Raw genomic sequence first — 18054 nt, forward strand, 5'->3', positions numbered from 1 at the left:
TTTAGGTCCACCCGCTAATCCAGACTGGAACATTTTTGCTTTTTAGTGACAATTATTGGATTGATTGCCATGAAATTTTGCGCAGACATTCATGATTCCCAGACGATCAATTGGGGTAACTTTGGCGATTGACTTTTACTCTCACTCCATCATTAGTTGGTTCACATTTGTGTCTTTGAGTTGAAATATCTAAATTTTTACTGGATGGTTTGCCCAAAAATTTGGTTCAGACATTTATGGTCCCCTCAGGATCACTTTTTTTGGATCCCCTGACTTTTCATCCAGCCTGTTCTCATTCCCAGGGCGTCAAATACCAACGCTTTGTCACGGCCGTTGGTGTGCGATACCGCTGCACAAGGCATCCTTTCTTGGTGGTAGGAGACACACCAGGCTTTCCATTAACTACAATGTAAACCCATCCACGGCATGTAAACACTGAGGGAAAGTGCTGTGTTGATGTAGTTAAATGAGCAAAAGAAACACACCGGGTGGGTAGGAGGGGAGGTGGACGGGTCCAACAAACACAAGGCTTTCATCCAGGAGACCACTGTCTGTGTCCCGTGCTTTAAGTTTCACTTTACAATCAGCTGTTCGTTCGTGTTTCGTGTTCACAACATTCAGTGTCATTTCACTGTACAAACGTAGTCATTTTAAGCCCAACCATGTTGTCTTTTTCCTAAACCTAACTATATACTATATACTAGTTTTATTGCCTAAACCTAAGCAAGTGTTTTTGTTTAATTCACAACATTAATCACGTGTTTACTGCGACAGAAAAGTGACGCAGAGGGGTCTGACAAAGCGTCAGTATGTGACGAGTTGGGATGAGAATGTGTTGCAGCCACGGTCCCTCCTCCATGACACCTGCTTGGTGTGTTTTGGTTTAGTCTGTTTGCTTGTTATCCCCCTCTTGTCCTCTCTCTCCTTCTCACCTGGACATAATCTGCAATCGACCCTCCTGCTGGTCTCCTGCAATCAGCACACCTGTCCACCAATCAAGTAGCTCCTCTTCACTTCATAAACCTGTTCCAACGGACTGACAGCCTCCACTGGATCGTTGCCACTCATGGTTTGTCAATATGCCGCTCTTCCAGCTCCTGCTGGCGGTCTTGCCAGTTTGTTTCATGTTAACCTGTTTGCTTGCCAGCTTGTTCACCTCAAACGAACTGCTGCTCTCTGCTCTACTAAAAACCTACCTGCCACATATCCATGGTGCGTCAGTGTTCCTTTGATTTAAGTTTGGGTTAAGTTAGGATATTAAACTCCAGTGTAGCTGCACTGGACTCAGAATGACTTTACATCCTCTACTTTTGGGCTGTTACCAGCAATAAAAATAAAAGAAAATGTACCACCAAACACAAAATGGACATTCCCATCAGCCTCAGCTGTGATTTTCACAGTTTGAGGATTGTAGAGAAGCTTTTATTCTCAACTTATTCTTTTGCTGACTGTGACTAAATACAATCACAGACTTACTATAACACACACACACACACGCTGACAGCTGGCTGCCTGCTAAGCCACAGTAGAAGTGTATTAATACCATTTCATAGAGAGTAAGAGCTCTGAATCAGAGTAGAAATACTTTCCCCTGAGAACCGGTTTCTCTATTTGTCATCAGATAATGAAAAATGTCTTCACGTGCATCTGTTTTTTCTGTTATCTTACCAAGATATGATTCTCCGTGTTTTATTATGTGAGAGATGTGAGTTTAGTAGGTGTGTGTGTGTAAACAGTGCTGCTGCTTCTTTTCTTTCCTCCTAATCCACCGTGTGCCTTGTGACAACATGACCTTCTCCAGTTCCCAGTCGACCATGTCGGCTCGGCTCCGACAGTCCGGATGCATCGTCACCTTCTACCGACAATAATATGTGAAGTGTGCTTATCTCCCAAAGCAAACAGGGTTTCCTTTTATTTGCTAATATTTGGTTTGTGTGTGTTGCAGCTCAGGTGAGAGAAGGGTGTGGTTTAAAACAGCGTTTCACATTGTCTGTAGTTAGTGTACTTTCCTGCTCACAAGCCTCTGCATCCTGTAGCTCCACCCATCTGGTGGCGTGACTCGCATATACAAACCACAAATGATGCTTTGTTCCATCAGACGTCACTTGGAAAAAAGCTGTGTCTGCTGACTGATTAAGAAAACAGTTGAACTTCTTTAAGGATAGTACAGTAACTTAAAGAGAGAAACGCAGCTGTGGTTTAAGTTTTCTGGGTCAGTTTTGTGTGATATTTTCCTTTTTCTTGCTGGTAACCGGCCAAAAGTAGAGGACGTACGGTTGTATCGAGTTATTTCCAGCACAGATACACTGGAGTTTGGTTTCAAAGATCTACAACTTTGAGGTTAAGTGTCAGATTTTGGTGTCAAGTTTCTCAAAATCAACAACCAAATACTTATTTCAAGACACAGTTTTCTGCACCGACGTTCAACAATCAGATTAAATCTATCATAGAAGAGACAAAGATGCCCATTTTTTAACAACAAACCAGCTTCCATCTATTGTTCTCTCCACTCCACTAAACTTCTTAGTTTAGCATTTTATTTATGGCAACAGTTTCCATAAAATATCTTAATCCTGCTGCCTCAGCACACAGCATTTTATATTTATTTAACCTTGATTCAGTCCTCACCATCAAGTACCTGGTGCTCCTTTTAATGTAGCTTCTATTGTGTATTGTGTTTTACATAAATGTGTTTTAATGTACCTTTTTTAATAGCAGGTTTTGCACATGCAAACCAAACACAAATTCTGTCTTTTGCAGGCAAAAAGTAGACAAAGCATTTTCTATTCCATTAACCTGCTACTGTACAATTTTCAAATTAGCTCTAAACCCCAAAGTACAGCTGAGGCTGATGGGAATGTCATTAGTTTGATATTTTGTGTGGTATTTGGTCATAAACCAAAGTATTGGACAGGCTAATATTTTGACCCTCTAAAGCTCACTAATTAACAGGACGTTACTGCTCCCGGCCAAGAAATATTCTGGCACATAACCTCCAGTAAAAGCCATCTCTTCTGGTTTTTACACTTTGCTTTTTGTACAGATTAAACAGACGAGCTTTAAAGGTTCTGGTAGGCAACTTTTGTTACCTTAGTTTGGACGTAGCAGACTGTTCTCATACACCGTTTGTAGCTATATTTACGAAAAGCAATACACTGTAATTCATGTAAATCCCATGAAATCAATTTGTGTGTAATTAACGTAATCGTGAACAAGGAAATATAAAGAGCGATGAACGCCTTGTAGGGAGGAGGTTGGGGTGGATGGGTGGATCAAAAAACAGCATACTTTCACCCAGGAGACCGGCGTTCAGGTCCCGTGTGAACAGAGGTCAACGTGGATTTATTTGTCAGGTAAGTAACGCCACTTCCAGAGTTATTTTAAGCCAAACCGTGATCTTTACCTAAACCTAATTTAGTGGTTTTGTTTGCCTAAACCTAAGGAAGTTGTTTCCTGTGAAGATGGAAGACTGTATGTACTGTATGTAACAAGCGGAAAGTGACACATGTTGCTGAACATTCGTAGGAAAACTGAATACCTTTTTCGTAAGATATCATACGAACCATTTTAGAGAATACGTTGGACAGAGCCAGGCTAGCTGTTCCCCCCCGTTTCCAGTCTTTGTGCTAAGCTAAGCTAACAAACTCCTAGCTGTAGCTTCATACTTAACCGACAAAGAGGAGAGCGGTATCGATCTTCTTTCAACGAGAATGCAAATAAGCGTATTTCCCAAAATGCCAAACAATTTCTTTCTTTAAGACTCGACTTCCTTTGAGATTTGAATCTAAAAATCCTCATGCACCATGAATACTTGATTGTTAGGCACTGAAAAGACTGAGCATTCAGAGATATAAAACACAAGCATCCTAACTTGCAATTTCCTCATGAAGCCTTGTGACTCGCCCCACAGCTGTGTGTGTGTTTGCTTTGTGCAAACACTGAGCTTCACTACAACAGTGGTTCGAGAAGTTTCTGTGTTTTTTTTCCTGCTGTAAAAACTGATGATCATTGAATGAATATACTGTTAGTGTAAAATCTCTGCCTGTGAGGGACCAATAAAGTTTTACAGCCCCTCTGAAGCCTGCAGGGAGCCTCATACTATAGATAGATATTTGTGTGGCTTTAAATGTGCAACACGGTCCGATGTAAAGAGACTCACTAAAGCTGCTTATTGTTAACAGTCCCCTCTGGTCTGCAGCGAGGCAGCATGGGAAACCTGCCGCTCGCTTGCTCCCTCCACATCAGGACAGAAGCTCAGATAAATTCCTCCAGCTGTGCGTGTGTCTGTGTGTGTGTGTGTGTGTGTGTGTGTGTGTGTGTGTGTGCCCTCTCTGACACTAGATGTTTGCATAACACACACACACACACACACAACACACAAGACTGAACTTGTACAAGACAGAGCTCGATGATCACTGGTGTCTGCCGCGAGGCCGCTGGCTGAGTTTCCACTATTATCATAGAGGAATTCCATAGAGGCTTACAGGACTGTGTGTGTGTGTGTGTGTGTGTGTGTAAGCATGCATACTGAGTCCTCTGTGTGTCGTTTTTGGGCTTTTTGAAAGCAGCAAAGTGCACATTTGTGTTTGCATGCTGGGATGTCTGTGTGTCTTCCTGGATTCACAGTTTTGGCGTACAGTAGTTCTCTGAAATGCCGGCAGTGATTGTCAGCGGAACTAAAAAGCTGGTGACGGTCTGTGGGAGTGTCTGCAGAAAACACACACACACAGTGACGTGTTGTTTTAGTGTGTTTCTGCTTCCTCTCCTCCTGGGTCTCTTCAGGTGACGCCCTCCCCCCGCTGTTTCGATTGAGAGTTTGAGGACCTCTTTGCATTTCGACCGCAGGAACCAGGGTCTTAATTAAATAATGGGGACATTTTCCAGGAACCTTTTACCCCCCAGAAAAAAGGCTTCGGTCGTGGGGGTAGTACTTTCTGAAAGTACCTGAACTTTCGGGGTTGGGCTTGCTGTCGATCTCCGCAATGGCTCGCAAAATCCATTTCCGATCTTTAAAGCTGAAGTAGGCCAGATTGGAGCAAATATGATTAAAAAAAGTTATTTTTGTAAAATGGTTGCTATATCCTGACAGTAGTACATGAAACGGGTAACCTGAAAAAAATCATGTGCCTCTGTGTCCTCCGGTGTCCTCCGGTGTCCTCCGGTGTCCTCCGGTGCTCCTAACGGCATCTGCAAGATTTCACAGACCGGAGGAAAACAAGCAGTAAGAACTGATCTGAGGTCTGTTTTCCATCTGCTGTCTAAGAGAGCCGGCTGTCAATCACTCGCGCACTCCGACCAAACGGTCAAACTAGGCCGCGCTAATCAAATATGAATCAATATTATGTTACAATAATGCCTATTTCTTTCCTCAAATGTTTTCAGAATCATCTTGTATTGTACAGTCTAGTTTTCTCTCAGAACACTTGAATTACAATATGCTGAAAGGTTATTATGGAATATTTGCCCAATGATGCCAAAAACATTCTGCCTACTGCCACTTTAAGTCTGGCATTTCAGGCGTTTAGAAACCGCTCTGCTACTGCTGCTCGTCTCTTTTCCAGCGTTGACTCAATGACCCCATTTGGCAAAGACGTAAATCATGATCGACAGCAGCACAACTTGAATCTCAGACACAGACGGAAACACAGACGGCTGAAGGAACCTTTTAGTTCCTTAAAAGTAGTTCTAGGGACTAAAAAGTGCCAAGGACTAAACCCGGTTTAAGAGAATATTTTTACAATCTGGCAACCCAAAAGTTGTTCTTATTGTTGATCTTATGATTTATAACTTATAAATGATTATTTTCCATTAATAAATACAGTAGTTACATCTCTTTATAGACAGTGACTTGTTATAGAGTGGGGCCTTCTTTCAGTCCATTTGTGTTAAATATGTCAGTTTCTTCAAGAAAGTAAATGAATCTCCTGTATGTTCAGCTCGTTGTGATTAGTGTGCTGATCTTTGGATTAAACTTGAGATATAACAGGCCAACGTTTTAGTCCCAGTTCCCACCCAGTATATTTAACTTTCCCTTTTTTTTCCACGGCCGACATGGGAATGTGGCGCTTTGTCTTTCCATGAGTCTCAGGAGAGGCGTTGTTGACACACGCAGCTGGAAACGCTGCATGCAGCCCTGGTTTCCTCTCCTGCTCCCAGTGATCTTGACATAACCGAGCCAGTTAGGGGCTCCAGGTCCAGGATCTGTGAGTGAGCAGGATTCCCCACAGAGCTGCCAGTACCAACACCTCGCCATGACTGCTGCGTGTGCTTTTATCCTTCCCCGTGTCAGGGATGTGCAGAGACTTTTCCTCCGTGCTTTGGGGCGTCACTGTCTTTTCCCAAAGATAACAGTGACAGCAGCGCCGCGAGAGGCGCGGCTCTGTCCGTACGAATGAAGACAAATATCTCCCAGCCCGGAGCCAGATGTGGCTCTGACCCCTGTGACCTTCCCTCTCTATATACACAGGCTGGATGTCTCTCCATGACGGGATGAGAGAGAGGGAATAGCAGCTTACATGTATAATGAGATTAACCTCCGAGTGCAGCTTCAGAGAGGCAGCAGACACAGCGGACAGATCTCCGCCTGCAGCACGTTAGACGCTTTCATTTCTACAGTACATCTATATACTGTATGTGGGCAGTAAAATAAGAGACTGATTTGTTTGATGTAAAACCAGCAACATTTCAACATTATTAGTGATGATGCTGCTTTCATTTCTGGGCCTTTTTTGTTGCTTCTTATTCCTGAAGATAGCTGGTGAAATACAGCAACAACATGTCACATCAATATGATTTAGCAGCTACATTGGGGAGTTTAATATAAAAGGGATTTTTTAGCAATAAAACATCAACAGTAAAGGTTATTTTTTCTATTAAGGAGTGACCATATCACCTCTATAATATATCTATAACCGAGGATATGTTTTGATCCTATTATACTTTCCATTTTCACATTTTGTTCTGCATTCTCATGTCTTATATATTGCTCCATATTTCACATCCATTGTCCCATAGCCACATTTGAATCACTTACTTACAAGTGTACACACTTTTGCTTTTCTTTGTTTCTTTCTTTTGGCTAAATGTTTAGTAGTATGTGAGAATCAAAGAGGAAAGGCTTCTTTATAGATTCAACCTTTTTGCAGCAACATTCAATAATCATACAGTACATGCTTAGTCCCTAAGCTCCAAAATACTGGATCCTACATTTCCCATAATGCCAGCCCGTTGTCATTCCCAGGACGTCAAATACCGAGGCTTTGTCACCGCCGTCAGCGTGTGATACCGCCGCACAGGGTACCCTTTAACGTTAGTATGAGACGCACTGGGTGTTCCATTAACTATAATGTAAACCTACAGTATCTGCGGCAACAGTAAACGCTGAGGGAAAGTGCGTTCAAAGAGCGAAGAGATACACACTGACCGCTGTTTGTGTCCTTTGCGTTAAGTTTCACTTTCACGTTGCAATCCGCAGTTCGTTCGTGTCCCGTGTTCACAACAGTTCAGTTTAATTTTCACTTTGCAAACGTAGTAGTTTTAAGCCCAACCATGTTGTTTTTTCCTAAACCTAACTAAGTGGATTTGATGCCTAAATCTAAAGTGACGCTATCGGGCGTGACGCTAAGGGGCGTGACGCGTTAGAGGGAGCTTGAGATTTCATTGCCAGCGACTGCTTCTCTGTACTTGTTGTGCACACGACAATAAAGAAGTTGAACTTTGCAATAATGGCTTATAAATGGATCACAGATGAATGACATAACAGAATCCAGCTGCACTTATTGATTTCATTGTTCTCCGTGTTGCTGCTCCCCCGCTGACTCTGGACTCTGGTTCCTTTATGTTTTCTGGTGATGAGGGAGAACTTGGCATTTCCTGATGTTGTGGTGGTGGTGGGCCCAGACGCCTCTCCCTCACACACACACACACACACACACACACACACACGCAGAGGACATAGCTGTTAGGTGGAGCTGGATGAGCTCATGCTGAGGGCTGTTTTTATGTTTCTTATAGGATGAGAATATTTCAGCCTCCTCAGCTCTGCGGTGCCTCTGGGTGTTACTGCTCCGCTCTGTGCAGCCGTTTAAAGGCCGTTATGGATTTTCTGGAGAGGAGGGGTTGGGGTCCTCTCAGTCTAATGTATTCTGACATTTTTTTAACGCCTCTGATTTATTCGTACACTGAATAAGTCATAGTCGCAGAGGTCATCTGTGCAGATCCAGAATTAACTCAGGAGGAGTTGAATATTCATGACGCTACTGTTCTTTTGCCTTTGTGATCAATTCAGCTGCTTAACATGCTCGCTGTGAGCTGCAGGCTCTTAATTTAAATGTGTAATTTAAAATGCATAGGCAGAATAATGAGTCGTCTTATACCGGGAGGATAAATAGGTTGCAGATTCTCGCTGCGGGGGGAGCGGCATGGGAGAAATTAAAGGGTCAGCTCAATGAAATGAATACATTTTGAGGTATCTACTGCAGGTTGTTTTAGTTTCATTAGTCCAGGTTTTAATTTAATTTTCCATTGAAACTACTTCATACAGAAGGAATAGTCCCTATTAAAAGTGTTCACAGTGAAGCCAGAGAGACGCTGTTTCTGGAAAGAGATGCAGCCGTTGATTTTTTAAATGTAATTTCTGAAAACGTTGAGCACCACAAATAAAATTCCTTTCACTTCAAGTGTAATGAGGTGGAAAAGAAAAAAAGACTGGGCAAATAAAACTAAAACTGTGTGCATGAATTCTACTTCAGTTAAGTGGGAAATATGATCCGTCCCTTTAAAAAACAACAAGTCCCACATACCCAAAGGGTATATATGGGAACTTAAATGCAGCTGTTTTAGAGCTGCAACAATTAGTTCATTAATTGATTCAACAATAGAGAGGCGAAGTCATGCCGCAATTCAAACGAGATCAAAAAATATTTATCTCTTGCCGTTGACTACCGTTCATATTTTTTTCCGAAATAAGGTCTTATGATGGTCCACGGGACTTCAGCGGGACTTCAGCGGGACTTCGCCTCGAACGGGACTTCGCCTCTCTATGATGGAAAATCTACAATTTTGATGATCGATTAAGTCATTTTTTAAAAACAAAAAAAATCCTAAAACTTTCCAAAGTGATGCTTTGTTGCTTTTGCTTTGTTGTATATCACAATAAGACACCTGAAGGCATCACCTTATAGACTGTGATGGACATGTTTCACTACTTTCTGATTTATAAACCAAATGATTACTGGATTAATTGAGAAAATATTCAGATTAAACAATAATTAAATATAATTTAGTTGCAGCCCTAAACTCTGTTTTCCATCAGTTCTTCTACTTTATTGTAACAGAACATAACAATTCTCACTATTTCTCATTACGGGTCAAACTGAACCTCTAAAGAGCAACTCCAAATATGAAACAGCTGAAGAAGCTGTAAAGTGTCAAGTTGACTTTTAATCAATGCTGGAAGAAACACTCAGATCCTAAAGTTTAAAGTCCTGCATTCACAAATGTGTTAAATAAAATTACAGAAATATGGGCAACAAAAAGTGAAATTATTCCTTCATGTGCATATACAGTACTAATATTGGACCATTATTAGCAGTGGTGTAGTGGAGAGTATACGGTATACCCTCCTCTTTTTCTGGTGGTTTACAGTATAGATAGATAGATAGATGGATAGATAGATAGATAGACTTTATTGATCTCCGAAGGGAAATCAAGGTGTTACAGCAGGAATTTACATACATCACAAAAACGTGCATCACTCACACAAACGACACGAGGTAAGTACAAAAAGAAAACTGTATTAACAAATCTCTATATACATACCAACTACTCTAATTTAAACTAGATAAAAGAAATAAAAAAAATACAGTAAAATAGAATTAAAGATGTTTAGTTATTGGTTATTAGTATTGCAATAACACGTAAGAACAATGGAGCTAATTTAACTGCTTTATGTACTTTAATCTGTAACAATGCATCATCCTTTATGAACTGATATGTGTTGTATGAAAGTGTGTAGAGCAAAAAAATACCATATTTCCATCTTAAATGTAGTAAAGTATCAGAAAATTGAAGTGCTCAAAGTATAAGTAGCTCAACAGTGTTGTTAAGTAGATTAGTGAGTAGATGTAGTTACTCCTCACCACTGCTTCTAATGCAGACATTACACAAGGAGACTTAGACAAGAGGAAGGGCTTTGTGTTTTAAAGGGAAAGAGGTGATGTTCCTGTAACTAAAACCAACCATCAGTGACACGCAGAGAGATCATCAGCATCAGAGGTTCACATGAACGGAAGAGGAGAAATGTGTCACATCATCATCATCATCTGATCCATCCGCTCCATGATCTGCTCCTATAGAGGCTGAAACCAGGACCTGAGCTGCTGGATGCAGATTGGACATCATCTCCTAGTTGTAGCCAGTGGATGGATGAGGTGTGTGTGTGTGTGTGTGTGTGTGTGTGTGTGTGTGTGGGGAAAAACATTTACTGTAGCTAAAGGAGCCGACTTTTAAGAGAAGTCAATATTGCATAACTCTGTGCTTCCTTTTGAACAAAAACCTGTAATCAAAGAAAGTCTACTGTGTGTGTGAATATTTATTGTACAAAGATAATGAAAGTAAATAAAGTACTTAAATATTATAATTAATTACACAGAGCTGCCGCTCCATCGATGGAAATCTGTGATGCCTTTTGTTCTTATCAGAGTGTGTGTGTGTGTGTGTGTGTGTGTGTGTGAGAGAGAGTGCGCGCGTGTGTGTGCGTGTGCGTGTGTGAGAGAGTGCGTGAACGTGTGTGTGTGTGTGTGTGAGTGTGTGAGAGTGTGTGTAGGAGAGAGAGAGAGAGAGAGAGTGTGTGTGTGTGTGTGTGTGTGTGTGTGTGTTTGAGAGAGGGTGTGCGTGTGTGTGTGTGTGTGTGTGTGTGTGTGTGTGTATAGAGGGATGATATGACGGCGCTAGGACCTTGGCTCTCTGTCAGTGCGCAAATCCCAGCAGAGAGAGAGAGAGAGAGAGAGAGAGAGAGAGAGAGAGAGAGGCTCCAGCAGCAGAAGAGGCTGAGAGCTGAGAGGAGACACAGAGAGGCTGTCTGTCTGTCTGCTGCTGCTGCTTCTCATCGCATCACCGTTGGATGGTTTAGGCTGCACCTTCTGCCTCTCTGACAGACGGACCTGGGGGGGAACCAGACCAGACCAGACGCCGGGCTCGCCTCCGGAGCCCTCCATATGGGCTCAGCATGCGCAGGATACGGGCCAACGCCATCGCCATTCTGACCGTCGCGTGGATCCTAGGCACCTTTTATTACCTGTGGCAGGACAACAAGCCGCAGTCATCTCCGGCGTCATCCGCAGCGCAGACCCGAGGCGGGGGCAGGGGGAGCCACGGGGGGCTGAAGGGACCGGGACGGCTCGAGATCCACCGGGACGACCGGACCATACCGCTCATAGTGAGTCTGAGAGGGAGAGAGACAGAGAGAGAGAGAGAGAGAGAGAGAGAGAGAGAGAGAGAGAGAGAGAGAGAGAGACAGAGAGAGAGAGCTGCAGGAGAGTGTGTGCTGCATGTTGATGTGCATGTGTGTGTGTGATGTGCATGTTGATGTGCATGCGTGTGTGTGATGTGCATGAGTGTGTGTGTGTGTGTGTGTGTGTGTGTGTGTGTGTGTGTGTGTGTGTGTGTGTGATGTGCATGTGTGCATGTGTGTGATGGTGGTGGTGGTGCACAGCTGGGTGTCATAGCAGGATTGCTTTCACAGACACGTATGGCGTCTCCAACCTCCCTCTCTGTTCAGCCATACAGCCTTTACCATCATCCTATACACCATCATCCTACACCATCATCCTCCATCATCCTACACCATCATCCTACACCATCATCCTATACACCATCATCCTATACACCATCATCCTATACACCATCATCCTTTACCATCATCCTATACACCATCATTCTATACACCATCATCCTACACCATCATCCTCCATCATCCTACACCATCATCCTATACACCATCATCTTACATCATCATCCTACACCATCATCCTATACACCATCATCTTACATCATCATCCTACACCATCATCCTATACACCATCATCCTACATCATCATCTTACACCATCATCCTACATCCTATACACCATCATCCTACATCATCATCTTACACCATCATCCTACATCCTATACACCATCATCCTACATCATCATCCTACATCATCATCCTACATCCTATACACCATCATCCTACACCATACAGCCTTTACCATCATCCTACAGTGTAGCATCCTACACTGTAGGATGATGGTGTATAGGATGATGGTGTAGGATGATGATGTAGGATGATGGTGTATAGGATGATGGTGTAGGATGATGATGTAGGATGATGGTGTATAGGATGTAGGATGATGGTGTAGGATGATGGTGTAGGATGATGGTGTATAGGATGATGGTGTATAGGATGATGGTGTAGGATGATGGTGTAGGATGGTGGTATGGGATGATGGTGTGTAGGATGATGGTGTAGGATGATGGTGTATAGGATGATGGTGTAGGATGGTGGTATGGGATGATGGTGTGTAGGATGATGATGTTGGATGATGGTGTATAGGATGATGGTGTATAGGATGATGGTGTAGGATGCTAGTGTAGGATGATGGTGTAGGATGATGGTAAAGGATGATGGTGTAGGATGATGGTGTAGGATGATGGTATAGGATGATGGTGTAGGATGATGGTATAGGATGATGGTGTAGGATGATGGTGTAGGATGATGGTATAGGATGATGGTATAGGATGATGGTGTAGGATGATGGTGTATAGGATGATGGTGTAGGATGATGGTGTATAGGATGATGGTATAGGATGATGGTGTAGGATGATGGTATAGGATGATGGTGTAGGATGATGGTAAAGGATGATGGTGTAGGATGATGGTGTAGGATGATGGTGTAGGATGATGGTATAGGATGATGGTATAGGATGATGGTATAGGATGATGGTGTAGGATGATGATGTAGGATGATGGAGGATGATGGTGTAGGATGATGGTGTATAGGATGATGGTGTAGGACCTACACCATCATCCTACACCATCATCCTACACCATCATCCTACAGGCTGCCTGTTTTTTTTATGCTTGTCGGTGTTTTGCTGCCGTTCTGTGCCCGTGTCAACATCGAGCACACGTAAGAGGCTTTCCATAAGTCCTGTACGTGCGTCGTGCGTAAACCACATTATGCTGACCTATCTTGGAGCGCACATGTGAGGGCTTTTCACAAGAGGAGTGGAGAGGAGTGGAGGCATCCTTCCTTCCTTGCTCAATCCTCCTCCTCTGCCCTCCAGTGTGTCATTAAAGGCCTGTTTCTGTCAGCTCAGGTCTGTATCCGCCTGTTGTTGCCTGCCTACGTCAGGGTGGAGTAGTGGAATGGAAACAACCTCTGGTAACTCGAGGTGTGCTGGTTGTCAGGCTTTGCTGGCAGTAATAAACTCTCCAGGTTGCAACACATGTCTGTAGACAGTCTGAACTATGTGACTGCTGGGTGTAGGCCAGCTCAGATTAGGGGATCTGGTCTACCTGGCTGCAGGGTTTCTGATGCAGAGATACAAGACCTGTAGCTTGTGCTTTTAGTCCTTTAACAAGGGGTGAAGTGAGGAGGACTCTGGTGCTGCAGGGTTATTCATTTGTCTATAGATCAACAGTGATTTAAGTCATGCATCAAGCAAAAAACTTAGTTTTTTTTGTGGTTCCATCTTCTCAGATATGCGGATTTGCTGCTTCTCTGCTGTTTTATATCATTGGTAACTGAATATGTTTGAGTTAGGGACACTTGATCAAACAAAACAAGCAATATAATGATGTCACTTGGTGCTTTGGGAACTTGAGATTGGCATTTTTCACATGTTTTTGACAGTTTTATGGTGTTGCAGGGTAATGTGTCCATAGATCAACAGTGATTTAAGTCAGGCATCAAGCAAAAATTTAAGTTTTTTTGTGGTTTCAGCTTCTCCAATGTGAGGATTTGCTGTTTTTCTGCTGTTTTATATGATTGGTAGTTGAATACGTTCTAGGTTTGGACACTTGATTGAACAAAATAAGCAATATGAAGAGGTCATTCCTGCATTTTTCCACATTTTCCAACATTTTCTTGACTAAATGATCTAAATAGTAATGTGAGTGCATTAACAGAATAGCCATTAATGAAATTACTCGTTAGTTGGAGCCTTAGGGATGCAACGAACGATTATCAATTAATCGTTTTGTCTATAAAATGTCCTTATAAAGACCTGCAGCTCAAGGTGATGTGTTCACACATCGCTTGTTTTGCTGCAGGGTAATTGATTTGTCCATAGACAGACAATTCATTAACAATTTGAGTCATTTAACAAGCAAACATTGATTTTTTTGCAGTTCCAGCTTCTCAATTGTGAAGATTTGCAGCTTTTCTGCTGTTTTATATGATTGGTAATTTAATATGTTCTGGTTTGGACACTTTATTGAACTAAACAAGAGATATGAAGATGTCACTTTCTGCGTTGGAAACTTGTGATTACATTTTTTGTCATTTTCTTCATCTAAATGTTAATCTGACTGCATTAACAGAATAACCAATAATGAAATTCATAGATAGTTGTAGCCTTAGAATAAACTATGGATGCAACTAATGATTATTTTCACTATTTATTAATCGTTGTGTCGATAAAATGTCAGAAAACAGTGAAAAATGTCTGTTTAATGTCTAAATTTTGGCGAGGAAAATCTGGCATGGCCATTTTCAAAGGGGTCCCTTGATCACTGACCTCAAGACAGCTGTTGTTGCCTGTTGGGCTTGAATTTGCCATGTTATGATTTAAGCATATTGTTTATGCTAAATGCAGTACCTGTGAGGGTTTCTGGACAATATTTGTCATTGTTTTGTATTGTTAATTGATTTACAATAATAAATATATACATACATTTGCATACAGTAGCATATTTGCCCACTCCCATGTTGATAAGAGGATTAAATACTTGACAAATCTCCCTTTAAGGTACACTTTGAACAGATAAAAAATGTGTGATTAATTTGCAATTAACTATTTTAATCGATTGACAGCCCTACAATATTTAATTTTTAAATATCAGTTATCGTCCTTAATACCGGTATATCACGAAACCTCTACTTCCAGTAGTTTGTTTTATTCAACAACTGGTGCAAAACTCAAATATATGATACGTTTATTGCCATTTATGACAAACAAAGCATCAAATCCTCACATTAGAAAAGCTGGAATCATCGTTCTGTATGTTTGGCAATCAAGTAATCAAATGATTGTTGTAGCTCTATAATAAACCTTTTCTTATTTTACTTTTTGAATCCAGTGTACTAAACTTCTCAGCCTGATATGAATCAGTGAGACAGAGAGATTTATTGAATGTTAAAGTGAGAGTAACTCCATTTAAAATTCGATGAGGATATGAGATTTTTAAATCAATTCTTCGCTGAGTAGCTGTTCTCCCTCTGCAGCCACTTGCTGCTATAATCAAGCTGACAAATCAATTAAACATCCAACTGTGCTTTTAGGAGGCGAGGACAGTTATGTGGAGATACAACACACTTGAGCCTCTTCCACTGTTTACTAGACCAATAAAACAGCCTCAGCTGTGGCCGAGGATGTGTGCCAACATGTCAGGATGCTTCGCTCCGGCGGCGGCAGCAGCAGATTCATTAAAACGCTGTTCACAGGGTTTAATAATTCAAGGGCAAATGCCAAACGGTGGAGGAGCGTTGTTGTGGCAGTTAAGCCTGCAGGCCTACTTAAGCAGTCACTTCTGGAGGAAGCCGCGGTCGGCATCAGTCATCAGTGTGTGAACGCAGGCCAGAATATGATCTCAAACAAATATGGAAACAATTTGAATAACCAGTCTGTGCTGCTGAACCACAAACACGACTTCTAATCACATCGCCCTTTGAACTGGTACAGTAAAAAAAAGCTCTACTAGGAAAGTCTCGTTGGATTGGAGTGTTTCCTAGTAGAGTTTCTTTCTCCTGTAATCTTTGATTTGCTCAGCGGGGTCGTTCACCTCCGTCACCAAACTGAGATTTGTTCTGGTAATCTGACCTGCAGCTCTCCGGCTGCCAGCTCGCCACTACAGAGTCCAACAGTTCAACGAGAGGAGGCTGGTTCACAAAGACATGAGAGAGACTGAAGCTGCTCTCTACGGGGCTCCTTTTATTTATGTCACAGCTTTCTTTCTTTCTTCCTTTCTTCTATTCTTCCCTTTCTTTCTTTCATCTTTCTGCCTAATCTTTCTTACTTTTGTCATTCTGTCCTCCCCTGATTCTTTCTGTCTTTCTCTCCTTTCCTTTAGTCTTTCGTTCTTTCTTTCATATTTCTGTCCTTTCGTCCTTCCTTTATTTTTATTTTCTGTCCTTTCTTTCGTTCTTCTTTCTTTCTGTCTGTCCCTCGTTGTCTTTCCATCTTCCTACCTTTCTTCCTTCGTTCTTCTTCTGTCCTTCTCTCTTTTTCTACCGTTTTCCCCTTTATATTTATTTTTTTCCATCTGTCCATCCTCCTCTCCTTCGTTTTCTTTCTTTCTTTCTTTCTTTCTTCTGTCATTCTGTCCTTCATTCTTTTTTTCCCTGTTCTTTCTTTCGTTCTTCTTTCTGTCTGTCCCTCGTTGTCTTTCCAACTTCCTACCTTTCTTTCTTCCTGCGTTCATCTTCTTCTGTCCTTCTCTCATTTTCTACCTTTCCCCCTTTTTTATTTATTTTTTCCTTCTGTCCATCCTCCTTTCCTTTGTTTTCTTTCTTTCTTTCTTCTTTTCTTTTGTCATTCTATCCTTTCTTTCTTTGATCCATTCTTTCTTACCTTTGTCATTCTGTCCTTCACTGATTCTTTCCATCTTCCTCTCACATCCTTCCTTTCTTTATAATATGTATTTATATTTTAATATTTCTGTCCTTCCTTCTTTTATTTTTCTTTTCTCTGTCCTGTCTTTCATTTTTCTTTCTTCCTGTCTGTTCGTCATTGTTTATTTCTTCTTTCCTTTTTTTCATTCTTCTGTCTTTCTACCTTTGTTCTTTTTCTGTCCTCCTCACTTTTTCCACCATTATCCCTCTATATTTATTTTTCTTCCTTCCGTCCATCCTTTGTTTTCTTTCTTTTGACATTCTGTCCTTCCTTCATTCGTTCTTTCTGTTCTCTCTTTCGTTCTTCTTTCCCTCTGCCTGTCCCTCTTAGTTTCTTTCTTTCCATTTTGCCTCTTCCTCCTTTATGCCATCCTATTACCCATCTGTCCTTCCCTATTTTATCCATCTTTTCCCCCTTTCTTTCTTCTTCTTCATTCTTTTCCTTCTGTCTACCCTTCTCGCGTTGTTTGTTTGTTTGTTTGTTTCTCTCTCTTGTTGTGTATGTGGGAAATAGCAGTGAATGGTTGAGTGAAGGTGTGAATGTAAACGGGTGAATGAGGCTGATTTTAGCTGTGTAGGTTTATTTTTTCCTAGTTTTTCTTGAACTGGTGTTTTTTAAGTGAGATGTTTAATTTAATGACATCAAAAGTCTTTCCTTAATCCGTCTGACCTTTCTTTCTTTCTTTCTTTCTTTTTTCTATAATTCTGTCCTTCTCTCATTCTGCTCTCCTTTTTCCTTCTGTCCTCATCTTTATTTATTTCCATCCCTTCTTTTTCCATTAATTCATCTCTTTTCTTTCTTTCCCTCCTCCATTTATTTGTTCTTTCCCTTCTGCCTAGTCTTTCTTTCTTCTTACCTTCTCCTTTCCTATTTCTTTCTTTCTTTCCCCTTGTATTTCCATCTTCCTCCCCTCCTTTATTCCTTCCTTCCTTTTTGTCTTTATTTTATCCTCTATCGTTCCGCCCTTCCCTCTATTTCTATCCTTTTTTTCCCCTTCTATTTTTTTCTTCTGTCCACTGACTCTTCTCCGTCTCCTCATTTTCTTTCCTTCTTTTATAATTCTGTCTCATTATTTTCCTTCTTTTTCCCGTCTGTCCTCCCTCCTTATTTCTTTCTCACGTTCCCTCCTTTGTCCCTTCCTTCCTTCATTATTTTCTTTTCTGTCTTTCTTCCATCA

General features: G+C 41.5%; 1 protein-coding gene across 1 annotated transcript in view; it reads left to right on the forward strand.

Moving 5' to 3' along the window:
• Positions 1-11040: 11040 nt before the first annotated feature.
• galnt16 (UDP-N-acetyl-alpha-D-galactosamine:polypeptide N-acetylgalactosaminyltransferase 16) overlaps positions 11041-18054 on the forward strand; it is a 48442-nt gene continuing 41428 nt past the window's right edge. Inside the window, exon 1 of the mRNA XM_074660475.1 lies at positions 11041-11437. Within this exon, the coding sequence (XP_074516576.1) occupies positions 11228-11437 (210 nt within the window). The 5' untranslated portion in view covers positions 11041-11227. The remainder of the gene's footprint in view (positions 11438-18054) is intronic.

The sequence above is a fragment of the Sebastes fasciatus genome, chromosome 15 (assembly GCF_043250625.1).
Source record: "Sebastes fasciatus isolate fSebFas1 chromosome 15, fSebFas1.pri, whole genome shotgun sequence".
NCBI classification, from domain to species: Eukaryota; Metazoa; Chordata; class Actinopteri; order Perciformes; family Sebastidae; genus Sebastes; species Sebastes fasciatus.